At 40.0% G+C, this 27,030-nt stretch overlaps 1 protein-coding gene across 1 annotated transcript; it reads left to right on the top strand.

Moving 5' to 3' along the window:
- Window positions 1-20,390: 20,390 nt before the first annotated feature.
- On the top strand, window positions 20,391-23,932 carry LOC110936483 (GABA transporter 1). The gene is made up of 7 exons (XM_022178878.2): window positions 20,391-20,583; window positions 21,821-22,051; window positions 22,130-22,227; window positions 22,328-22,514; window positions 22,624-22,754; window positions 22,832-23,065; window positions 23,365-23,932. The coding sequence occupies exons 1-7, from the start codon at window positions 20,475-20,477 to the stop codon at window positions 23,743-23,745; spliced, it is 1,371 nt and encodes a 456-aa protein (XP_022034570.1). The 5' UTR covers window positions 20,391-20,474; the 3' UTR covers window positions 23,746-23,932.
- The last annotated feature ends 3,098 nt before the right edge of the window (window positions 23,933-27,030 follow it).

The following is a 27,030-nucleotide window of genomic DNA, read 5'->3' as shown; positions in this document are numbered from 1 at the left end:
CATCAAATGCTAGTTCCTTAGGCGAATTATTCCCAAATAACCACCCGCTAAATACCCGTCATGTTATTAATTTGAACTTGACTATGACAAAAGACCAAATGGGTTGTGTCATCCCTCGTTGACTTGGTTACTTGTGTTTTTAAGATCGCTTTTGAAACAAGAAATTTTTGAAAAATTTTTGAAATTTTTCCCCCATCCCCACACTTAAGGTAAACATTGTACCATTCCACCATCCATCCTTCCTATCATCCGAATCAAGATTCATCACCATCATTCTTCACAATCCCCAATTCCTCCATAACCCTAATTCTACATCCGTTCACCACTTCACCATCATCAATCATTCCATAAACCCTAATCATCCACCATTCCTTCATCCTACAAGCTTCAAGATGACATCGTTCGTGTTCAAACTTCCGTGATCAAGCTTCATCAACCATGAGCGGCTAAACATCTCGGTTTCACCCCGGCATAGGTAGTTGTTAATTCTAAGGTTTCGAATTGTTCTTGTTTCAACTTAGTGACAATTTGTGTTTGGTTTTTGAAACTTTTGACAATAGTATTACATTTGTTGCGAATTCGTAAATTGTCGAAAGATGTTAAAAGTTATGACTTTGCGAAATGGTAATATGTAATTGTGCATTGTCATTGTTAGGATTTACTTGTGTTGATTACAAAGTGTCTTTTTATCCATTCTTCGGGACGTTGATAGCTAGTAGTACCTAAGTCACGGTACACTAAATCCGTTAATCGAATGCATTTGAGTTGAATCTAAAACTTGTAGAAACCCTAGGTTAGCAATTACCGAAACCGGGCGTGATTCCTTTTTATTATTATTGTTCTAGTAACCATTTTTCTTGCAATCATTAATTAGTAGTTGTTAATCATTCTCATTAAGTCATCTAGTTAAAAATCATATTTCTCAATTAAACGAAAACACAAAATTATTCTAGCAAGCTTCATATATTGTGACACTTTTGATAATTCAATCGAATCCACACACAAACCACATACTCTTCGTGGTTCGACCCCTTGCTACCACTAGCTATTTGTTAAGGGTAAATAGGGCTACCGCCTCAAGGGGAGCAGAGCCCATTGGATAACTACAGGGAGATGTTTGAGGCCCTCACTGGTTATCAATACCAGCCCAACCCGCCAGTGGATCCAAACGAGCGATATCAGCGGTAGAGGTATGGTATGTTTTATGTTGTTGTTGTTGTATATTTTGTTTCTTTATTTCTTTGTCGTTTTTATTTAATTTCTACCTAGTTAAATGAACGTTGTGGGTTTGTTCCCTATATAACCCTCACGAGACCTCTCGTCCTCCCGAGCTATTGGGAGGTTTAAAAGGGCTTGTTGCATAAGCTAAATGCAACCGTGATTCCTACGAAAGTGAGTTAGGTTTGTTGTTGTTGTAAAATATTTTCCACAAAAAATCGAAGTGAAATAATGCATGGCTTGGTAATGTGTTCATAAAGAGGGTAGAACTAGGTAACTAACAAATTTTGATGGTTGTGAGAAGCATGCTTCTACACAAGGATTAGAATTTGTAGGTACAGCATGTTCGCGGGACAACTATTTTTTATGAAGAGACGAAGGAGATATAAGCATCAAGCGACGAAAATCAGGTGCATGTGTTCCCTTTTACTTTGATTCTTAGTTAGGAATAAGTGGATTGTATTTTGTATTGTATTTTTCGGGGTGAAATGTTGGGAAGGTTAGTCGTGTCACATCCCTTGTGCATTTTTAAAACTCTAGTTCTTACACATTGAGGACAATATGTACTTCAAGTGTGGGGATGGGGGAGTAGTAAAAATTTTCGATTTTTACCCGTTCATTTAAACACTACACATTGAGGACAATGTTTACCTTAAGTGTGGGGATGGGGGAAAAATTTCTCTATGCGGCCTCATGTATCTTTGTCTGGATCTTTGTGGACCAGAGGGTGCAGCTTCCTCCTCTTCATCACCCATTTCTTCATCTTCTTCTGATTCTGGTGGTGCCCCTGAAGTAAGAAACTCATACTTGTAACCCAACCTATCAGTCACAACATACTTGTTCCCCGAGAGTTTAATCTCTATCTTCCAGTTCTTCTGCGTGGAGGCCTTGTTAATTTCCTCCAACGGTTTAGACACCCATAGTGATTCCGGGGTTAAGCAATTTTGTTGAACAATCATGGCACTAATGAGGCGTGCGTATGGAATAAAACGCCTCTGGGACGACTCCCTAGTAGCCCACGTATTCATCATCACTATGTGTCTCCATGACAATGTTGGGGTCCCATAAATCAAAAAGTGCACCACCCTACAGTCACTCGCTCTAACACCTCCACGATCACCAAACCTCACCAAAATGTTCTCAACCAAAATCCCTTGGAGAATCTTTCCCTCGATCGTCATTTGAGTTCTCTTTGCTTCTCCTCCTTTGTTGCAAGGTAAGATAACTTCTATCAGCTGCTCGGGATCATCAGTGTTCATGTGATTATCCAAGAAACGCTCAATAGGTGGGTAATCGTATGTTTGCACTCCCAAGGAATCGAAACGCGCAATACAATTCATAGTTTCGAAGGACATTGTCATGTTCCCTCGGCTAGTCTTCCCCACCAACTTACACTACGGTGGAGGTTCATTTTTGTTCACGAGCTTCAAAGTGGATAACCATTCACACACCTCCGCTAAATACATCCTGGAGGTATTATCTTCACACCAGTCAAGGACTCTTTCCCAACCTTGACGTTCGAACATCTGTACAATCCCAATCTGACGCAACTCTTCCACGTTTACAACCCGTTCACATATCACCCTTACCGGAACTGAGGTGTTCACATTGTTTACCATCTTCCACTTCCATAACTTAGCCTCCAACTTCCGATCCTGATAGCCTGATAATGGTTTGTTTTTCTCTTCATCCCAGACTTTGGCGCTTTTGCTATCCCTAAACTTTGCCCACTCCCAATCCTGCCTATACAATCTCGCATCATTCTCTTCTATGGAGCTTAGCTGCTCCCACTTCTTCGGTATTAAACCGGAAGAAGAACCCACACCCGATGATGAAGCTTGCCCTGTAGTCTTTTGTCTCTTACCACCAGCCATAACTACAATCACAAACAAGCAAAACATCAATATAAACTCAACCTTCATTAGACTTTCAAACTTTGAACATGATATGTGATGTTGAAATCTTAATTAACAAGTGAATTTAAAATCGCATTTTTAAACTTCCCAAGTCGCTTACTTTATCATATACTTATCAATTTCTTGTTAATCTCACAATTTCTTATAATTTCAACAATATATTCAACATCACCTTCATGTTCAATCATGTTCATAACAAGTGTAATCATTTCACTATGGTTATAACATGCTCAAATTCCATCCAAAACAACTAATCTTACTCAAAGTCATGCTAGCATAACATACATTGTCTAAACAACCTACTCTTAAACCAAAAAGTTTAAAATTTCGGAAGAAAAACAATAAACATATGATAATCAAGCATAAAATCAAGGAGAATCCATACCTTTGTGTTGTTGAAACAAGAAAAACTATGAAAAGATGTAAAGCAAAGATATTGATAAACACCCCTTCAAAAACCCTAAGTTACACGCCCAGAAATCTTGCAAAATAGCAAGAATTGATGAAAACCGTGTTGGGGGGTTTTGTTCCTCTTGAAAAATCACGCAAGATAGACACAAAAATCAGGAGGTTTGATTGAGAATTGAGAGAGTTATGGAGTCTTGAAGGTTTTAGGGTTCTTGAAGGAAAGATGGGGAAGATGAAGAGAAAGGGTGAGTTAGGTGAGAGAGAGAGCAGGAAATTTGTGGTTGTAAATGATGTGTAAGGAATGTGGGTCAAGTATGTGGTAAAAATCAAGCTTGGGTTATGTTGTAATGTGATTTGGAAAGGTTTTGGGTCGGTTTTAACACTTCACAACGAATCAGCACCGGAGCCAAATTGGCTACCCGTCGCCGACGGCTGGGACCCCGTCGCCGACGGGTTGTGTAAAATGGTCCCGGGTGCCGACGCCTCAAGTGTCTGGATACGGAAGTTTTGTGCCGACGGGTGGTTTCCGGTGCCCGTCCCGGACGGGTTTACCCCCGTCGCCGACGGGTTCTCTAAATTTTTTTTTAAGAAAAATATAAAGAATTTTGTGCACTTTTTCTAAAGGGACTAAGTATATACAAAAATCCTAAAAATTATTAAAAATCTTTTTGTGAATTTTTATAAGTTAAAATTTTTAAACGCAATAACCGTCAACGGCCCTACCACCCCCCAAAAAGTCGTGTATTGTCCTCAATGCACATAACAAAGCCTAAACACATACCTTGTGTCTTCATGACCCGTTCGGAATGTCCGGACTTCACACAATCAAGAGAGATTAGTATCAAACGAAAACGATTATATCTAAAACACACAAACAATTAAATAATTATACATAACTTTACACAAAATGTTACCGGTCCTTATCACTCGACCTCATAAACCGGTATGCTTACCACGAAGCTCACCGATTCTTTGTTTTCATCTACCTTTTCGTTACCGTCGAGAAACGGTTTTAGCCGATGACCATTTACTGTTTGCCGTACCCCATCCTTCGGGTCCTCGATAGTAACATCACCCAATTGTCCGACCCGGGTGATAACATAGGGTCCCATCCATTTACTCCGGAGCTTTCCGGGAAAGAACTTGAGCTTCGAATTGTAGAGCCACACCTTTTGGCCCACCTCAAACTCTTTCTTTCTCAACTTGGCATCATGCGCTTTTTTCATCCCATCCTTGTACTTAGACGCGCATTCATATGCCATTTCCCTTAGCTCCTCCAACTCACACAACTTGAGCTTCCGTTCCTTACCTGCATCATCATATTGAACATTAACTTCTTTAATAGCCCATAATGATTTGTGCACAAGTTCAACCGGTAAATGGCAATTTTTACCATAAACCAACCGGTAACGTGTGGTGCCTATGGGTGTCTTATGTGCCGTACGGTAGGCCCATAAAGCATCGTTCAACTTAATTGACCAATCCTTACGGTCTGCCCGCGCGGTCTTTTGCAAAATCTCTTTGATTTGCCTGTTTGACACCTCAACTTGCGCGCTTGTTTGCGGGTGATAGGGGGTAGCAATCCTATGGTCAACACCAAACCGTTTTAAAAGTTTTCCAAACCGAAAATTTTTAAAATGAGATCCCCCATCACTTATGATGACACGAGGAATCCCAAACCTTGAGAAAATATTGGTGTGGACAAAGTTACACACTACGGAATCGTCGTTTGTCTTGGTGGCTATTGCTTTGACCCATTTTGACACATAGTCAACGGCCACCAAGATGTACAAGTTGCCATAAGAATTGGGGAATGGGCCCATGAAATCAATACCCCATACATCGGAAACATCGACTACAAGGATTGGTTGCATGGGCATCTCGTCCCTTTTTGAAATGCCCCCTAATTTTTTACATTCTATACAATTTTTGGCGAACTCATTTGCATCTTTAAAAATAGTAGGCCAATAAAGACCACTATTTAACACTTTATAACCCGTTTTGTGACCACTAAAATGGCCACCACATGCAAATGAGTGTAAATGTTGCAACACGCTTGGAATCTCTTCATCGTCTATGCATCTTCGTATCACTTGATCCGCACATTCTTTCCACAAATGCGGTTCTTCCAGTCGGTAATACTTGATTTGAGACATGAAGTGTTGCCTCTTCCGTCTATCCCAATGTGTTGGCATATCACCTGTAACAAGATAATTGACAATGTTAGCATACCATGGCAATTTATCTAATTTCATTATGTGCTCATCTGGGAAAGACTCATTGATCTCTAAGGACTTCGGATCCTCTTCAACCATCAACCGGGACAAATGGTCCGCTACCACATTCTCGATACCCTTTTTGTCCCGTATCTCCAAATCAAACTCTTGGAGCAACACCCATCGGATTAATCTCGGTTTTGCATCCTTCTTCTCCATGAGGTACCTAACTACAGTGTGATCAGAGTAAATAATCACTTTACTACCCCATATGTAAGACCGAAATTTATCCAATGCATATACCACCGCAAGTAGTTCTTTTTCGGTGGTGGTATAATTCAATTGTGCATCCGAAAGAGTCTTACTTGCGTAGTATATGGCAACGGGTTTCTTGTCAACCCGTTGTCCCAACACGGCCCCCACCGCATAATCACTTGCATCGCACATAATTTCAAAAGGTAAAGACCAATTTGGCGATTGCAAGATTGGGGCCTCGACTAATTTTTCTTTTAATTTGTTAAAACCGTTTTGGCAATTTTCATTGAAATCAAACGGTTGGTCTTTTAACAACAAATTACATAAAGGCTTGGTTATATCACTAAAACCCTTAATAAACCGCCGATAAAACCCCGCGTGACCTAGAAAAGACCTAACACCTTTAACAGTCGTGGGATACGGTAAAGTAGATATAACTTGTACTTTTGCACGATCAACCTCTATCCCACGACTTGACACCACGTGTCCCAACACTATTCCCTCTTGAACCCTAAAATGGCTCTTTTCCCAAGTTAAGACCAAACTAGTTTCAACACACCTTTTTAACACTTTATCTAGTTGGTCCAAACAAGCCTCAAAAGATGATCCAAAAATTGAGAAATCATCCATGAAGATTTCCAAAGACTTTCCCACCATATCTGAGAAGATACTCATCATGCACCTTTGGAAGGTGGCGGGAGCGTTACATAATCCAAACGGCATTCGCCTGAATGCGAATGTACCGTAGGGACATGTAAATATAGTCTTTGATTGATCTTCCGGATGGATGGCAATTTGGTTATAACCGGAATAGCCATCTAAGAAGCAATAAAAATTTTGCCCCGAAAATTTCTCAACTATTTGATCTATGAACGGTAAAGGAAAATGATCTTTGGAAGTTGCGGTATTCAACTTCCTATAATCAATACAAATTCGCCACCCGGTTACCGGCCGGGTGGCTACCTCTTCACCTGCGTCATTTTTGACGACTTGTATACCCGCTTTCTTGGGAACCGTCTGTGTTGGGCTCACCCATTGGCTATCCGAGATCGGGTAAATGATACCCGCATCAAGCCACTTCAGCACTTCCTTCTTTACTACCTCCCGCATATTCGGATTTAATCTCCGTTGTGCATCTCGAACGGGAGTCACATTCTCTTCCGTGATGATTTTGTGCATCACCACCGAGGGACTAATACCCTTCAAATCCGCAATGGTCCATCTAATCGACGCCCGATTGGTGACCAACACCTCCATCAATTTTTTCTCTTGCTCCACGGTTAAATTCGATGCAATGATAACCGGGAGTGTATTGCCTTCACCAACATAAGCATACTTGAGATGCTTCGGCAATGCCTTCAACTCAACCTCCGGAGGCTCTACTAAAGACGGCTTCAATTTAGTGTCAATGCTCTCCGGTAAACTTTCAACTTGGTGCATCCATGTCGGTTTTCCTTCTCGAACCGCAAGCACCTCCAAACTCTTCACTTCCTCGTCTATGCTTCTCTCCACCTCCACCTGTGACCTGTCAAACATATAACAATCCTCCATTGTGTTTTCCCCATACACGACTGTGTCGCAAAGAGGTATACACGTGTCAACAACGTCTGCCATATAGCATTCATCATCAACTAGAGGGTTCATAAGTCCAGAAAAAACATGCAACCTCAACCTTCGGTTTCCAAATGTCATGTCCACCGTTCCTGTTCTACAGTCAATTTAAGCATTTGCTGTTGCTAAGAACGGTCGACCCAAAATCACCGTAGGTTGTTTGGTTGGGTCCTTAACCACGTAATCGAGTACTAGAAAGTCCACCGGATAGTAAAAATCCTCAATTTTTACTATCACATCCGAAACAACTCCACGAGGTAGTTTGGGTGTCAAATCGGCTAACACCACCGTGGTGTTTGACGACTGAAGTGGACCAAACTCATATTGGTCATATAAACTACCCGGTAGAATGCTTACGCTAGCACCAAGATCTAGAAGCGCCCGGTTGATTTTAAAGTCACCTACTTGAATTGAAATGATAGGCGCACCCGGATCTTGGAGCTTAGGTGGAAGTGCACCCGAAAGAATCGAACTCACGTTTTCAATTAAATCTAATTTCTTTGGAAATTTGTGAGTTCGTTTCTGAGTGTACAAGTCTTTCAAGTACTTAGCATAAGACGGTACTTGTTTAATTGCATCCAAAAGAGGTAAATTTATTTTTACTTGTTTAAAAATTTCCAACAACTCTTCTTGTTGTGGACCTCTTTTGTTTACAATTTTCTTTATGGGTCCCTTCAATGCTTCGGGAGGCGGTATTAGCCTCCACACCCTTTTCCTTAGCCTTGGGGACGGGAATGGTCACAACGAAAGGGTTATTTTTCTTTTTTGAATCATTTTTATTTTGACCCGTTTGACCATTCTCATGCTCATCTTCACTAGCATCTTCCACCACCCCTTCAACAAACTGGGGTGATGGTGGTTTGACACCATTATCTATGACTCGACCACTATGTAAAGAAATTTCATTTAAATGTACCTCACGTGTGTTCCTTGAGCTTGACCCTTGATGCTTAGGGTTTACCGTGGTGTCACTTGGAAGCTTCCCCATGCTTCCCCTTATCTGAGCCATTTCCTCCGCGAGTTGGCCCACTTGCTTTGCCAATGCCTGATGTGCTTTATCTCGAATCTCATTTGTCTTCTTTATCTCCTTAATATCATTGTGGGATTCTTTTATGTTGCTTTGAGATTCTTTTTGCATATTCAGCAAGGCATCCATTTTGGCACTCAAGTCATCGCCACCGGTTTGATTATTCGACCCGCTTCCGTTACCTCCTTGATTGTTATAATTCCTTTGGTACCCACCTTGGTATCCTTGGTTGTACTTTCGTTGATAACCTCCTTGGTTACCACCTTGACGGTTTTGATATGATGACCCGCTTTGACCTCCTTGATTACCCGATTGGAAATTCGGGTTCATTTGATTCGACGCATTACCATATCGAAAGTTAGGGTGATTTCTCAAACCCGGATGGTAAGTGTTGGAATTCATGTCATATTGCTTCCTATCTCCATACACTTGGTTGACTTCTTCCGTGTACTCACTCGGCCCTGTTGGACATTGTTCCGCTCTATGTCCAATATCACCACAATCCTCACAAACCTCGAATTGAATCGCATTAAATTCTTTCTTCTTCATTCGAGCCATTTCCCTCTCTAAGGTAGAGATTCGATCTTTAGAGTCAAGATCGGGAAGTGACCGGGAAATAAGATGTTTCTTGGCTCGATCGGCCGATTCTTTTTCTTTTGACCGTTTGCTCATTCGTTCCAGAAACTCCCAATCATCGTCTTCATGGTTGCTCAGAAGAGTCCCGTTACTTGTCGACTCGGGACGATTCCATGTGGCATCATCCAACCAACGTACAAAACACTTCACCAATTCCCACTTCTCGATTTGATGATGTGGGCATCTCCGCATCATTTCTTTGAATCTTGTAAAGGCTTCATGCAACAATTCGCCTGATAATTGGCGAAAAGACCTAATTTCATCACGAGCGTCGTCGGTCTTTGCCATAGAATAATATTCATCTAAAAATGCTTGTTGCATTTCCCCCATGTGCGGATGCTATTGGCCGGGAGTGTAAGGAACCATTGCTTCGCTTTGTCTTTCAATGAGAATTGGAACGAGCGAAGTTTAACCTCCTCTAATGCAAAATTGTGTCCCCCGATAGTGTTGCAAACCGAAGAAAATTCCGCCAAATGTGTATACGGCTCATCGTTAGACCTTCCATTAAAGTGAGGAAGTATGTTGATGTAATGAGGTTTACAATCAAACATCCTTCGCTCACAAACGATTGGTGAATCGTTTTCGGTAACAATCGGCCTGAAACGGTCATTCACTCCCCGTGGAGGTTGTTGACGACGATAAGGACCGTTAACTTCTTGATCATCCATTCTCCAGTTATCCCTTCTGTCATCTCTTCTCTCATTCCTTCTTTCATCTCGTCTCTCATCCCTTCTCTCACCCCTTCCTTGATTACTACCTTGGTTACCTCTTTGATTGCCACCCCCCACAAAACGAGGAATCCGATTAGGGTTGCCATTATTATTGTTATTGTAATACCCGTCATTTCGATTCCTTTGGTTGTTGTTTCGTGGTTGGTGGTTATTCTCTTAACCACCATTCCTTCTATTCCTATAACCATAATCGTCCTCCCCAACGTAATTGGCATTTTGATAGCCAAACTCTTCATCTTCGTACCCTCTTGCATGGTAGCCATTACCCTGATTGATGTATCCCCAGTCTTCATAATCGTCCACTCGATCATCATAATAACCCCCATCATCCGAGTTTTCTGTATGAATGCTTACATGTTCCGGCGATTGATAACCGGGAACACTATAAGGTTCATCATCGGGGATTGCATTTCTCAAGTCGTCGATATTGAAAAATGGGTCTTCATCCGCGGGATTGCCGCGATCTCGATTACCTCTACGATCGGAGTTGACATTCCGATCATCAAGGTTGATGGGTAAAGACGCTTGTTGATGAAGGGTTTGTTGTTGGGGTGTTCGTTGGGTGTTATTGGGATTTTGATTTCTGAAAGGTGGTGTGGGTGGTCTAGCGTTGACGTTACCACCCGGTTGCTCTTGAGGTATAGGTTGGGCGTTTTGGGCGGGGTGAAAGTTTCCTCGGGATTGAAATTGATTTGGATTGAGGTTTTGGTTGGAGTTGAAGTTTTGATTGGAGTTGTGGTTCGCCATTGAATCGGTTTCAATGGTCGGTGTGAGTGGTGGTGTTTGGTTGGTTTGATTAGAAACAAGAGTTGCTTCTAACCGGCTTGCTAGGTTTCTTCTTGCGACTCTTTCGATCTCCGGTTAGTAGACTATAGGTGAGGTCCTCCCGGAGCTCCGCGTATGCATGCAGTACCTGTAACCTGCACAAGTAACACACCCCGCGTAACAAGGAAAAAGACAAGTACAAAAAGAAAGCTAAACAAATTAAACAGTTAATCACAAAAATCCAAACAATATCCAAACATAAAGCGCACGCACTCCCCGGCAACGGCGCCAAAATTTGATTGGGATGTCGCGCTCCGGTCAAAGATAAGATTTATAAGCCCTATTTACCCTTAACAAATACTAGTGGTAGCGAGGGGTCGAACCACGAAGAGTATGTGGTTTGTGTGTGGATTCGATTGAATTATCAAAAGTGTCACAATATATGAAGCTTGCTAGAATAATTTTGTGTTTTCGTTTAATTAAGAGATATGATTTTTAACTAAATGACTTAATGAGAATGATTAACAACTACTAATTAACGATTGCAAGAAAAATGGTTACTAGAACAATAATATTAAAAAGGAATCACGCCCGGTTTCGGTAATTGCTAACCTAGGGTTTCTACAAGTTTTAGATTCAACTCAAATGCATTCGATTAACGGATTTAGTGTACCGTGACTTAGGTGCTACTAGCTATCAACGAACCCGAAGTTAATAATTTAGATAAGTAAGTTAAATGAAACACAAGAAGCTTAAACCAAGAAGTTCTAGCCCAAAAGTTATTCTAATTAGCAAAATTTCCGAAAAGATAATTCTTCTCGGTTGGATGCGGCTTTAAAGAACTTCTTTCTCCGGGCATGGGTTCCTCACATGTCGGCGAGTCATTCCTCTATCTCCCTTGGAAGGAGGAAGGCGGGGTCGTTGGCGTCGGTTTAAGGGGGTACAACTTCCACCGGGACTTCTTGTAAATTTTCAAGTGGAGGCTCCGCTGGAATGTTATCCCATCCGGTGGGGTTGTTGACTCCAAGTGCTAGGTTCCAATCCTCTTGAGGGAGGATTGGTTCCATGGGAGGTGTTACAAGAATGTTTAACCTCTGGTGCAAGAGGTTAATCTCTTGAAAACTGTTTTCCAGCCCTACCGTAAGATAATTTATACGGTCTATTAGGACATCCTCTATCGAAGTCATCTTATCAAGAGCTTCTCGTAAAGCCATGAAGTAGCGTACGAGAGTAGCTTCAATTGAAGACCTTCTCTCTCTTCGACTGTTTCTTGAATGTGCAGAAGATGTTCCACTTTTTTGACTTGACATTCTACGAAAATAAACCAGAAATATCTTATTTTGATGAAACAGTACCTTGGACACGGCCCCGTGCTCAATGAGCACGGCCCCGTGTACACCCTTCTGCAGATTTTTGGAACAAGGAATCTTGAAGTTTCAAATTATCTTTCCAACTCATGAAGCATTTTTTACCAGAAATAACTCAAAACAATGTTGTACAACTTATTTTTAACAAGATTCCTTGGACAAAAATCTAACAAACATCTTTATAAAGCTTAGAAGTAAGCTTTAATGGAGGTGTTTGAGGCAAGAAAGATGAAGAAGAAGGCAATGGATAAAAGAGGAAAGGACAAGATGGGTTGTTAGAACCTTCTTTTAGAACTTACCTAGGATGGTAGGAGAGAAGATCCCTTCAAATCTCTGTCCCTGGATGGTCAAAATGTGCAGGATTCTTGGCTGCATTTATAGAAAACGATAGCATGCTGGGCACGGCCCCGTGTCGGCTGGACACAGCCCCGTGTGCAGGCAAGACCCTGACACATTTTGTCCGTATTCTGATGTAAAGTCAGAAAGGAATCTTTTGGCGGACACGGGGGCGTGTTGGCCTGGGCACGGCCCCGTGTCGAAAGGCTGATTATGAAGTTTTTCTATTTTTAAGGAACTTATCCGGATCTAGCAGTTCCTTACTGGATGGAACAACCCCAAAGTGCCTTAGATACCTTACTTGCTCTAGATTAAGACGAGAACGCAAGAGGTTATCGGTGAGGGTGATTCCTATGCTAAATGTAGGTGGACAAGTCCAACCCTTTCTCGGGCTCTCGTTAAAGAAGGTGTATGCCGAATCGCTCAGGTCTATGTATGTACCGAATGAAGTCGATGGAGAGTCTTTCACGGCACAATCGGCACAGGGATGACTATCGATCAAGTCCTCGCTAGAGTGGGAGGTATCATCGGGAATATTAGAGTTGTTTGAATGCGATCCCAACAATTCTTCTTTGGTATTGTCTTGAGATGAGTTGATAAAATCCATCTCAAGTTCTTTAACCAATTAAGAATTAGATCTTCTAGTTGAAATAGTTCACAAGAAGCATTTCTCCTAAAATGTCCGGTTGGACGCATTCGATGGAAAGATAGGGATTATTTTTACTTTCGCCCCTCTTAAGGATACAGGGAAACGATGGGTCTATATAGTGGGGCTTATAATTTAGAAAGAAACATTCTAATTCTTTATGAGAGCCTCCACATATTTGACACCACGTACCATAAGAGTGCCGAAAGTAAAAAGTATCAGTATCACTCATGTTTGTGTCAGAAATTACCAACCGTCGGGATCTCACGGTTCTGTTTTCAGTAACTGAATCTTGGGCACGGGGGCGTGTTGAGTGGGCACGGTCCCGTGTTCAGCTTACTGTTTGACTTAAAACAGGATTGCCAGTTCCAATGATTGGGCACAGGGCGTGTTCAGCGGGCACGGCCCGTGCTGAGTTCTGCAGAAGCTGAAAATTTAAGAAAATCCTAAGAAAAAAAATAAAATAAGAAAATTGTTTAGGCCGCTGATTCCTAACTTTCTTAAAATCCTTGTGTCCCCGGCAACGGCGCCAAAAACTTGATGTGCGTGAAGTGTGTTATATTTTAGGTGTATATTTTAAGTGTATATTTTAAGCCCTTTTTACACTTTTTAGCCAAGTTTTAAATTTATGAAACACGATATTTACTAACACTAAACACACATATGGGCAAGTGCACCCATCGTGGACGTAGTATAGTGTTGGTAAGATACCGAGGTCGTCCAAGGACACAAGAGCTTTTAGTACCGGTTTATCCTCAACGTCTAATCAAATCAAAAAGTTAGAAAAAGATTTTTAAACTAGAAAAATAAAACTAACTAAAATGCTGAAAAGTAAAATAAAAGTAAAAACAGATAGACAAGATGAATCACTTGGATCCGACTCGTGTGTAGTGTAACCTTTAATTATTTTCGAACTTTTGCACTTGTTTAAGAGATTATCTTAGTTATTGTATTAGGCCCCTCTTTTGAAGGCGACGTTACCCTCAACCCAGTAGTTTGAGTCAGCAAGGATACAATCCTAAAGGGTCGGATTATTGAAAGATAATTAATTAAGTTATTAATGCATAATGTGGTAGGCCCCTCTTTTGAAGGCGACATTACCCTCGGCTAAGTAGTCTAAGTCAGCAAGGATACAGTCCTAAGAAGCCGGGTTAAAGTTTTAATAGTAGTTTAACTTATGAGGGGGTCAAAGCGTTTGGACCCCCGACATCCAATACCGTTGGGTATTGAAGGAGGTCCTACTAAATTTGACCCAGGTCCTTTGCAGGATCTATACACTGAACAATGGCAAGACTCTTACCAAACCGTTCCCTTAACCCTCGACCAGGTAGCCAACATACCTTCATATAGACCGTGGAGATATGAATGGTGAAAATATTTTATTTTATATAGATAGTAAAATAATGCCAAGACACCACAGACAAACGATAAGGAAGAATCACCTTCAATATAAGAAACTAGTTATTAAAGTCATTAATACAAAACCAATTAAAAAGTGCAAAAGATTAAAAATAAAAAGTGTTACACTAAACACTTGTCTTCACCAAGTGATGTAAGAGACTTAGGCAAACATGGCCTTTGATTGTCAAGAACTCTTACGATCAATCTTGGATCCCTAGACGACTCACACACTCTATGATGGACAATGGTGATGGTGGTGGATGATGGATGATGGTGTTGTGATGGTAGTGGGTGGTGGGTAAAGTGTGAGAGAGGTGGTGTGCCAAGGGATGAGTTGCAAGAGCTCCAAGCACGCCTATTTATAGGCTGAACAGAAGCTCGGGCACGGCCCCGTGTCCATCTTCCTTTCTTTCTTCATTAGATGCAGTTTGTCTGCATTAGTTGACCACGCCCCCGTGTCCGCTGAGCACGACCCCGTGTGCAGAAGCATATCTGTACTATCAAGATTTGCCTGGATTTCGCGAATCTTATAGTTGACCACGGCCCCGTGTCCGCTGAGCACGGCCCCGTGGTGGGCGATGGAAGCTTCTACCACTTTGTCTTTTCTGCTGACACTTGGGCACGCCCCCGTGCTCACTGAGCACGGGGCGTGTTCAGCCCTCTGTTTCTTTGTTTTGCTTGGGAAGATGTTGTCGGGGGGTCGGGCATGCCACGTTTGTTCCTTTTCTTGTATTTGTGTTAGATTTAGTTGCCTTTTTGCTTCTTTTGTTCATTTGAGCTCATTTAATCCTGAAAATACAAAAGGAAGACAAAAGCACACTTTTTCCAACATTAGTACTAAAAAAAGGTTAGTTTTATGCCACAATTGATGTAATTTATATGTTGCATTTTGTGCACATTAGATACCAATCTGTCACACCCCAACCAATGGCGGAAACATCGGGGTGCGGCACTAAGTGTTCAAATTGCTCACAAGTATCCATAACACTAACAGTTTCAATAGTAATTAAATTGATTCATGCAAAATTTGTCTAAACAACATCAATCCATGATCAAAAATTATCAAAACATCAACGTAGTTTCAAAAGTTTCTAGATTAGCTAAATGTAGTTTCTAGGCTTCGTCCTAGCTTGTTTCAAGAATCCTAGCATCCTGTCAGCCTGCAACATGTATTAAAATAGAGTTAGTACAAAAACGTACCGGCGAGTATAAAAGTTTGAGTATATAGCATAATGGATTCAAAAGACTCATATCCACAATGTAAATGATAACAAAATAGTTTCAGCCGTGCTAGTGTTCGCAGTCCAAGTGATAGCCCTAGTGTCCCGATGCTTTAGTGTTTTCCCAAGAATCAAGGAAAACTAGAATCCTCCTAACAATACCCCGGAGAATAATGGGGAGGTGTATCTCCTATAGCGCTACTATTGTTAAGGCGGAACTATACACTCTGGATTAAACATTCACATAGCACAAAGAATCAAGAATCAAGAATCACAAGTTTCACATACACATAGGATAGAGTTTAGATTCCAAAAGTTTCAAGTATCATAGTTTAATAGAATACATGTTGCATCCCAAAGTTTAAAACAAAAAGGGATCGAGTATACTCACAGTGATTGCTTAACAGATTAACTGTTATTGGATCAAAGGGAGCTCTTTAGGTTTAGCCTGATTAGATTACAACAGACAAGTATCAAGTATCAAGAATAATAGTCCATAAGAATCAGGTATCAAGAATCAAGAGTCTAGTTTCTAAGCATCAAGTATCAAGAATCAAGTCTCAAGAATCAAGTATCAAGAATCAAGTCTCATAGTGTTAAACATCAAGAATCAAGTTTCTAGAATCAAGAATCAAGCATCATAGTATTAAGAATCACGAATCTAGATTCAAGCATCACAAGTATCAAAAGTGTTAAGTATCACATAGTTTAGGGACTAGAACTGACAATAGCTAAAAGTCTAGGGGCGCGGGCGTTACAGACGATAGGCGTCAGACGGACCTTGATCACTCATATTTTAAACTAACAAATTGTCAAATAACACAAAACAATAATGTACAAATATGCACGTAATTATTTCCTAACATAATGGATAAAATTTTGGTGTCAGCAGAACACTTCTGTGGCTGAAATCAGTGGTTGTAGCTCTGATACCACCTTCTGTCGCAACCCCCGACCCCTGCCCCGGGAGGCGGGCGGCCGCGAGCTCGCAGAGCTAGTGGTATCGGTGTTTATTAATTTGGCAGCGAAAATTTACATCAGGACCGTAGTTAGGAAATATTTTATCAGAGTAAAACACCACATTTTCATAATAATAAATACTTGGGAAAAACCCAAGTTTCCATTACAATCTGGTTATAGGGGTAAACCCTAATTTATTAAAATAAAACTTCTTCTTTATTTAGGTAACTTTATACTGCCACTTTTCCAAACCTTCAGTGCTCTCCAGCTGGCTTCTATTTGGCTTTCCCATTTTGTTACCTGAACTCGTTTTAAAAAAAATTATCAGCAAGAAATACTGGCGAGTGAATCCCAGTTTAATGAAAACAGGTTTTATCATTTTACAGCATTGAGGGCAACTTGCAATTACATTTGTTTATATCTACTTTAATTACCACCCACGGTACTGTCAATCCTGACTTGTGGTCATGTTACTACTCACAATGTAGTAACAAGTTATGTATACAAAACCCCAATATACCGACGATAATTGTAGATTTACAAATACTCAATCATTGTGAATTGTAATTTAAATAATTGAGGTTTTGTAAAAACAATTTACAAAAAGAGGAATTACTCACATTGCTATTTTAGGTATTTCCTGGTGACTTCCTGGTTATCATTTATTAAATTAAACAATGCACACGCGTTAGTATAATAACCCAATTTACATTAACTATACCCTCCCCCCTGAGACAGAACTCCAACGACTGAGTCGGGCAGAGCCTAGACATGCATTACGGAGCTCTAGATCAATCGAGCAGAGTAACTAATATGTAACCGGGGGTTATAATACTTACAACGAGGCAGAGCTTCACTTTTTAGTGGGTATTATACCCGAGAATTATAATTACTATTCAGAAAGTTGAGAGGATTCGAGAATTTGAACGAGGAACAACTGAACGTTGAACTTCAATTTATAGGGCTGATCAGGGGGGTTCTCTCGCCCCGAGAGAGATGAAGACAGGGCCTTCGCAGCCCGCGAGGCTCTCTAGGGTAGGCCCTTGGGTTGCTGAATCAACGGCTAGCTTCGACACGACTGGGACACGTGGCAGCCTAGGGACTCCAACGACTGAGTCAGACAGAGCCTTCGCATGCGTTACGGAGCCCTAAATCGATCGTGTAGGGTAATAACAGGGTTATAATACTTACAACGAGGCAGAGCTTCGCTTATAGTGGGTATTATGCCCGGGTATAATTTCTACTATTCAGAAATTGAGAGAGAAATCAGAAAGTTGAACGAATTCAATGAACTTGTCGACCTCTATATATAGGCCAGATTTAAGGCGGCTCGCGCCCCGCGTAAGCCTAAGCTTTGGTCTTCGCGGCCCGCGAGGACTCTAGGCTAGGCCCTAGCTTGGTCGAGTTAGCGAGTCTAGCTTCGACACGTGTCAGCATTGTGTGTCCGACAAGTCTAGGCCGTCGCGCCCCGCGACAGATCTTGAGTAGTGGGTCGTGGCCCGCGAGTAACACCCAGACTTTTTTTTCCTTGATTTTTCTAAGTATAAGGGTATTTCGGGCTCGTTTCTCGCATACGGAGTATATTTTAGGTAGGGGTGCAAACGAGCCGAGCCGAGCCCCGAGCTCGACCAGGCTCGAGCGCGAGCTCGATTAACTTATGAGAGCTCGGGCTCGAGCTCGGCTCGTTTGTATTTTCTCAAGCTCGAGCTCGGCTCGGGCTCGACTCGTTTATTATCTATTAATTATTATACTAAATAAAAATAATATAAATAATAAACTTTTTAGGCTCGCGGGCTCGATAAGTGAAGCTCGGGCTCGTTTACTAAATAAGCTTATTTTTAGGTTCGAGGTCGGCTTGGAAACAAGTTTAAATAAGCTCGGTTCGACTCGGCTCATTTACACTAAAGCTCAATAAGGCTCGACGAGCCTAACGAGCTTCACATGCAAGGCTCGAGCTCGGGCTCGATAAACAAACGAGCTTTGTTTTGAGGTTCAAGCTCGGCTCGGGCTCAATAAGGTTCGGCTCGTTTCGAGCTTTTTCTCGAACCGATCTCGAGTAGCTCGCGAGCCGCTTGGCTCGTTTGCACCCCTAATTTTAGGATATTTAGGGGTGTCCAAATATGTTTTAGAAGGGTTGTTATACGACCCCTATATCGCTAGCCTAAGATCTCTCATAAGACAAACATTGATGTTAATTGCATTTATCAAGTCAAATTACACATTGACCACTAGAACAATGGAATCTATTTTCAAGATTTAAATCATTTGACTTGGAGAAGTAGCACTTAACAAGGTCATGGAATCTATTTTCAAGATTAGCGATCGTGCTGAAGTGGGGAGCCTGATTAACTAGGTTTGGGATTGGTCTCGTAGTCTAATGACTAAAGTCGAAACCCAACAGTTGGGAGAACTCATTATGGTTATGTCCACTGTTTCTATTTCACAGCTGATGGAGGTTTCGGTGTGGAAAGATGCGGACATGTAACCTTTTTCGGTGACGCCAGTGGTGAAGCTTGAAAATTTCCACCGAGGGGGTCGGAAGTCACCGAACCTAAAAATTCTATATAAGTAACTTTTTTTTTATAAAATCGGGGAGGGGGGGGGGGAGGAGGGGTCAAAAACGTATATACCTAAAAAAATTCTAAACGAAACGTACATACATAACACTATTGAACGAAAAGTTCGGGGGGTCGGCCGCCCCCGACCCCTTGAAAGCTACGCCCCTGAGTGGCACGGATGGTATGAAATCGAATAATAAAAAGTTGTATTACGTTTTCATGCTTATTTTATGTACAGTTTCAGTATGTCCATGTTTTGCCGTAAATTTAGTTCTGAATCGAATGCGGTTGAATATAATACGTTCTCATTCGACGATATAAATTCAAGTTACTTTACGTTTCGAGCACGTCGCAACACACTTTATATTGATCCAACCGTAATGCTATTGAGTTAAATCGGATACGTTAAAACACATATTTTTCATATGGTGTACACATCACATAATGGTTGGATAAATCCATTAGATGTTTACAATGTACTCACGCCGCAACGCGTGCGGGTTTAATAACTAGTTAAATACGATTAAACTCTATTGCATACACTAGGGATGCGAATGATTGGTGTGCATTCGTATCCGTTTTTAACCATCCTTACCCATATCCATATGTATATTCATCCGTTTTTAACCATCCTTACCCATATCCATATGTATATTCACCCGTTCGTAAGCGAGCAAATGAATATCCATATCAAGAACATGTTTTTCTAAAAAAAACGATAGTTATACGTAATTGTGATGCTCGCTTATGTTATGAACATAAATCCATGCACCAAAGAAAAAACAAATAAATAAAAATAAATCCAAAGAATCAAAAAATATGAGAAATATGGGTAATAAAAGCTAGAAATGAAAAAAAAAAAAAAAAGAACAATTTAACAAATAATATTTTCTCACCATATATTAAACGACTTCTACAAATATTATTTAAGAACTATATCAAGAGGAAAAGTGTACCAAATATTAAAAAGTAATATGTATATTCTTTTTCATTAACATAATAATGTTAGGAGCCATACATATGTCCTATGTACTCAACGTGTCTGTATTTGTCAAGCAATATAACAATTAATAAATAAATAAATATCATATGGTGTAAATGATTCGACTATAATAGCCGACTTTGAAACTATCATCCCCACTCATTTAGCTTGACTTTGTTGCAGAAACAAGAAAGACAAACAACTTATACTTCTATCTACCAATGGTGACAGTGGCTCCAACCTCCCGGAATCTATCTCCGCCGGATGCCACCGAACCTACTCCTCCCAAAAAGCTTGATGCCGGAGCTCTATTCGTTCTCAAATCTCGAGGTTTCATAACTTTATATATGAGTTTTCTTTCCATCCATCCCTTATATATATATTTACATGTAACTATGTAAGCATGAGTGTGTGGGGAAGATGTATATATGTTAAGAATTTATGTTGGTTTTTGCTTTAACTGGTGTACCAGATGATTGAGTCTCTTAGGCTATAGGGTGTGGGGATCATGGTTGAGACATGATTTGCCATCTAGGAACATGAATGGAAGGCTACACCACCCCCTTGATTGATCCACCATGGTTTGCATGGATTAAACCATGGCAACCATGGTCCTCCTTTCCATTTTTCAACAAATCATTTTCTTTTTGTTTAGACAAAGATAATAAATAAGAGGCTAATGGTTTTGATCATGACCATACCCTATAGCCTTAAAAGTATCTAATAATGGGTTTGAAACTCAACTGCAAATTATTGTATCAAATTAGTCAAACGTACTAAACTGACTGTATTGTTTTATTTATAAAAATTAAATATCTTATGTTTTAACAATATATGCATTAATTTTAGTTACATATAAATTTGTAAAGTTTGACACGTAATGTTTTACGGGACACAAAGTTTGAACACCGACCGTAAATTTTGACTTTTGGGACCTCATGAATCCGTTTATTATCACCTGTTTTGATCGGTTGATTTTGTAGCATATGGTTTAGTTAAGCTAATTAAAATAAAATTACAGGGTAAATCTTAAAATCCATGTATCTAGCCGTTATGAATAGGTGTTGGGACTACAAAAACGACTAATTACAACTGTTTTCTGACCGGTGTTTTCATTCGATTATGCAACTGATTTTTGGGACTAATTTTAGCAACCAAATTTATTTTGTTTTTCTAGTATAAAGTGTGATGGGTGTTGGCGATCGTTTTTTATATGTATGTTGGACTGGTTTTACGGAGACATTGTTTATAAACTTTCGTTTTTTTAAATGTGATTTGTGTCGGAATGATTTTTGCAGTTACTTTTTTGACATTTTTTCGTTCGGTTGCTACTTTTACAACCGTTTTTATAGGTCGTGGTCACTTTTTTCTCCTTTTTAGTAGTGTCAGTGTGTCTTTCGTATCTATCGTTTTTAGTTGTGTTACAATTTCATGTATAGCCACTGAAATGATAACATTTTAATTGTAACTGATGATTTATATTATAAAATGCTTTATTTATGTTTTAGGCCCATTACAACTGATTATTGGGCCTATTATGTTAATTCATCTGTTTGTGGTATCATAGGATCATGGTTGCACTGTGGGTACCATTTGACAACTGCAATTGTAGCACCAGCACTACTAAGTCTACCATTTGCCTTGGCATTGTTGGGGTGGGAGGGTGGCGTGACGGTGTTGGCGCTAGCCGGAATCATCACATTCTACTCCTACAACCTCCTATCCCTGGTATTGGAACATCATGCCGAGCTCGGCCACCGTCAACTTAGGTTCCGTGACATGGCCCATGATATTTTAGGTAACAATTTACAATTACAACCTTGTTAAACATATATAAATTCCGGCATTATACTAATCATTTGGTTTTGTTTAACAGGCCCGGGATGGGGTCGGTACTATGTGGGCCCACTTCAGTTGGGCTCGTGCTATGGTGCGGTTATTGCTTGTATTCTACTTGGAGGGCAAAGCCTCAAGGTGAGTCAATATTTGATAACACAACTAATTGAGGGTCTTGTTCGTATATCATCATAAGTAAGTCTTGAATATTTTTTAACTTTTAACATTTGTTGTGTAGTTTATATACTTGTTGGCAAGACCAGATGGGACCATGCAATTATCCCATTTTATTGTGATATTTGGAAGCTTTACACTCATTTTAGCACAAATCCCCTCTTTTCACTCCTTGAGGCACATCAATCTAGTGTCACTCATCTTGTGTTTTGCTTATTGTGCATGCACAACTGCTGGTGCAATTTACATAGGTACCTTGAAATTTATGTATGCATGCTTTCAATCGATTGTTCGCGTTATAGTGTCTAACACCTCCCATAAGTTCCGATAATGTAACCGAAAAAACGAAACTATTTGTAGGAAATTCCCATAAGGCGCCTCCTAGGAACTATTCCTTGACTGGAGTTGGAATAAATCGAATTTTCGGCTTTTTCAATGCTATTTCAATCATTTGTACAACTTATGGAAACGGAATTATCCCCGAAATACAGGTACTTTTGCGAATTCTTTCACAATTACTATAAATTTTATATGGTAAATATTGATATTATCTTTTGTGGTGGAACAGGCCACAATAGCGGAGCCAGTGACGGGCAAGATGTTCAAAGGGTTACTGGTGTGTTATACAGTTGTGATCTCTAACTATTTTAGTGTTGGGATTTCTGGTTATTGGGCTTTTGGTAATCAAGTGGATAGCTCCGTTCTTCAGAACTTTATGGTGGGTTCTAACCCATTGTTGCCCAAATGGTTTCTTCTTATGACCAATGGCTTTACTGTTTTACAAGTTGCAGCTTGTACTTTGGTAAGTTTTTTTCATACGCGTCAAATTATGATTATGATTTGGTAATAAAATGCAACGTACATTTTATTCTCATTCAGTAGTTTTATTTGTAAAAGTGTTCCGGTTAACTACTTAACCGGAACACTTTCTACATCTACAAGACTACATCTGCAACTACGTATCAGAACACTCTATACAAGTATAAATGTCTAATGAGAAGAAAAAAAATATGTTACAAAAATTAATACACTTGTAAAGTATACGAGTGTTGCATGTCATTAACCCAATTGTAAGTTATATTGTGAACGTTTAAATATTAGGTTTACTTGCAACCATCAAACGTGGTTTTGGAACGAAGATTTGCAGATCCGAAGAAGGGTCAGTTATCGGCTAGAAACGTTGTGCCTCGACTAATAACAAGATCGTTATCGGTAATCATCGCAACCACTTTTGCTGCAATGTTGCCTTTCTTTGGAGATATAATGGCATTATTTGGTGCATTTGGTTGCATACCTTTGGACTTTATATTGCCCATGGTCTTCTACAACTTAACATTCAAGCCATCCAAAAAAGGTTTAGTGTTTTGGGTCAACACGGTGATTGGTGTTGGGTCAACTGGTCTCTCATTGATAGGGGCCGTAGCCTCGGTGAGACAAATCATTCTAGATGCAAGAACATATCGTTTGTTTGCTAACATGTAGCTTTTGTTATGATTTGTATGTGTCACAAGTTCTAAGTAGTTAATCAATATGTATTTATTTCATCTATACGTGTAAGAAGATATGATATAGGACTATAGGTGCATGAAAATCTTGTGAAGGGCGAAATGTTATCACTTGATATCAATGTTGGATGCACTTCGTTATATATATGCTTGTTGTTTGTTTAGAATTTCTTATTTAGATTTCGAGGTTTTGGTCTATTTGACTACGTTACCACGTGTATTTTATGATAATTTATAATTTTAACGCTTATAGTAAAATAGAGAAAAATAGAGTGTTTGAATATATGTGTTTTGACCTTTCCTCATTTTAAACTCGACTCGAATGCAGGGCCGGCTCAACCATTTCGGTGGCCCAAAGCTTGTTACAAATTCGGGGCTTTTCTCTGGATTAAAAAAAACCACACAAACCTATTGTAGACTTGTAGCGCAATGTTACACTTATAACTTTTTTTTTAGAAAATTGAGGCCCTATAGATTTTAGGGCCTAAAGCCCTAGCCTCGTTTGGCTTAGGCTTGGGCCGGCCCTGCTCGAATGCCAAGTGATAACTACCTATGATAGTATCATATGCATTTTATTACACTAAAAGCTTATTGTAAAATAGTGTTTGAATATCCACTTCAATTTTGCTTCATGTTAGAACTCTACTCCGATGGTATTCTATGAGTGCCATTATGATGCTATGCCCATAGGGTGTGACTAATACACACAAGTATTATCTATTTGTTTGTTAAGAGACATTAGTTATGTGATATGAGGCATATGGATTGCTACTACTCTACTAGGATATAAATAGTCTGTTTGTGCCGATTCCATCAAAATATATTTCAAACATAGAAGACTAATACACTAGTTTATAGGTTAGGAACTTTACAAAACATGAGAGAGGGAAAGGAGGAGAGTCTGGAGAGAGAAAAACCTAGCTGCTGCAATAGCCCGGGAAGAGCAAAGAGAGAGTAAGAATCGAAAGGGAGAGAGTAGCGAGAGGTGATTACAAAAAGGAAAAGACATGGGAAGAATTCTGAAGGCGAAGAGAAAGAAAGGACCACACTTTACATCTAAGATTTTAAAGGGTGGTGAACGTGGATCAACTCATCCAAAGAGTGTCGAAGGTAAGGGTGGACGATGTTAGCATTTAGGCAAACCTTTCAAAGTTTGTTCGTGAAGAAAAGGTCCCAGTTAGGAGACATATCAATTAAAATTTGTAGGCTCAATAGATAAGGCGGAACAGGAACCATCGGGGAAAGAGAAAATACAACACCAAGGACAAGGAGAGGGATGCTCTTATAGTGAAGTTCTGGTAGGCTCTCACCAACAACATCACAAGCATTGACCTTGGCTATAGAGAGTTATCGGCGTTTAAGAATCTTATTAGGAGAGAGGTGGTTGGGGTGGCAAAAAACGTAGATATCCTCAATAACCCCAAGACAGTAGGTCAACTGTTGTGCCTTCTTTAATAGCAATCAGAGATACACAGTGTAACACCTCAACCAACGACGGAATCTGTCTGGTCGTATAGCTTGTTTATAACACATGGTACTATTTAAAAGGCGATAATTTTTTAATCATACTCAATTTAAGGATTTCATACATGTAACAAACTGTTTCAACAAAACATAACAAACCATAACATAATATTTTCTCATTTATATAAACCAAGTCCTTGTTTACTATGTGAATCACCAAATTTATATACATCTCAAACTGCATTATCATGAATAAAATAAAGGAAAGTACAGAAATGCGAAGCGTTACAGTCTCCCCTATTTTAGAAAATTTCGTCCTCGAAATTTATTCAAGAGGAAGACTAAATGAAGAGGTGTGGATGCTTGGTCTTCATCTCACTCTCGAGTTCCCAAGTGAATTCGGCACCACGTTTTCCTTCCCATCGAACCTTGACTATAGGAATTCTGCTGCGTCGTAGTTGTTTGGTTCCTCGGTCCATGATTTCGACCGTTTTTTTCAAAAAAAAATGGAGAGTTTCGTTGATTTGCAAATCGTTGATCGGAACTTGAAGTCCTTAATCAGCTAAGCACTTCTTGAGATTTGAGACATGGAACGTTGAGTGAACGTTGCTGAGTTCTTGAGGTAAATCGAGTTAGTATGCTACCTTGCCAATCCTCTTGAGTATCTTGAAAGGACTAATAAAGTGTGGAGCAAGCTTTCCTTTCTTACCAAAGCGAATAACTCCTTTCCAAGGAGATACTTTGAGAAGTACTTGATCACTAACATTAAACTCCAATGGTTTGTGATGTTTATCTACGTAGCTCTTTTGTATGCTTCTAGCCTTGAGGAGATTATCACGGATTTGAATAATGTTACCCATTGTTGCTTGGATGAGCACAGGGCAAGTGATTTGTGTGTCTCCAATTTCGTACCAACAGATAGGAGATCGACACTTGCGACCATATAACGCTTCAAAATGAGCCATTTGAAAACTGGAGTGGTAGTTGTTGTTGTACGGGAACTCAATCAAAGGTAAATGTACATCCCAATTTCCACCAAAGTCGATAACACAAGAGCGAAGCATGTCCTCTAGGGTGTAACACCTCGAAAATTTGAATAAAATCTCGAGGTCGAGATTTCTTTTAAGGGGGTGAGGATGTAACACCTCGAAAATTTGTGTCGAATTATATGATGACACGTGTCCAATCAACTCTCAGTTATGCCATATTGTTGGACGAGAGGGACTAATTTTTCAAAATTATGGAAGGATGTTTGTGGAGGGACCAATTTTATCAACATGCCAATTTATTTGGCCTATGAGTGACTCTTACAGACCGTAAGCCTTATGTGCTTACGGACCGTAAGGCATGAATTATGTTGTTACTGGCAAGGTCTTACGGATTGTAAGCTTTAATTGCTTATGGATCGTAAGCAGTTCAAAACAGTAGGCGGTAAAGAGGCTTATGGACCGTATGACAGGTAACTGGCAAGTTTTGTTTGGAGGCCAAGGTATTCTGCCCTAGTGCCACCTTTCTCGCATTCTTGCCACTTCTACTCAGTCTTGACACCTCATATCACACCTGGACACATCTTAGATCAGTCCCTAACACCTAGCTCAATCTTATAACACTCCTTCAAGTATAAACAACAAGCTCATTCAACCTTGTTCATTGCTCATTTCATACTTTTCTCTCTATCTTCTATTGGAGTTGTTCCTAATCAAAAGGGAGCCTCCTTTGAGTTCATCTTTCTTCTGGAATACTAATAAGTGTTCCCTCTTTAACTATTTCTTTTTGTAGGCTAAGTAATTAGCCGAAA

Source organism: Helianthus annuus, chromosome 4 (genome assembly GCF_002127325.2).
Source record: "Helianthus annuus cultivar XRQ/B chromosome 4, HanXRQr2.0-SUNRISE, whole genome shotgun sequence".
Classification (NCBI taxonomy): domain Eukaryota; kingdom Viridiplantae; phylum Streptophyta; class Magnoliopsida; order Asterales; family Asteraceae; genus Helianthus; species Helianthus annuus.
This window is presented reverse-complemented; position numbering and strand designations above follow the sequence as displayed.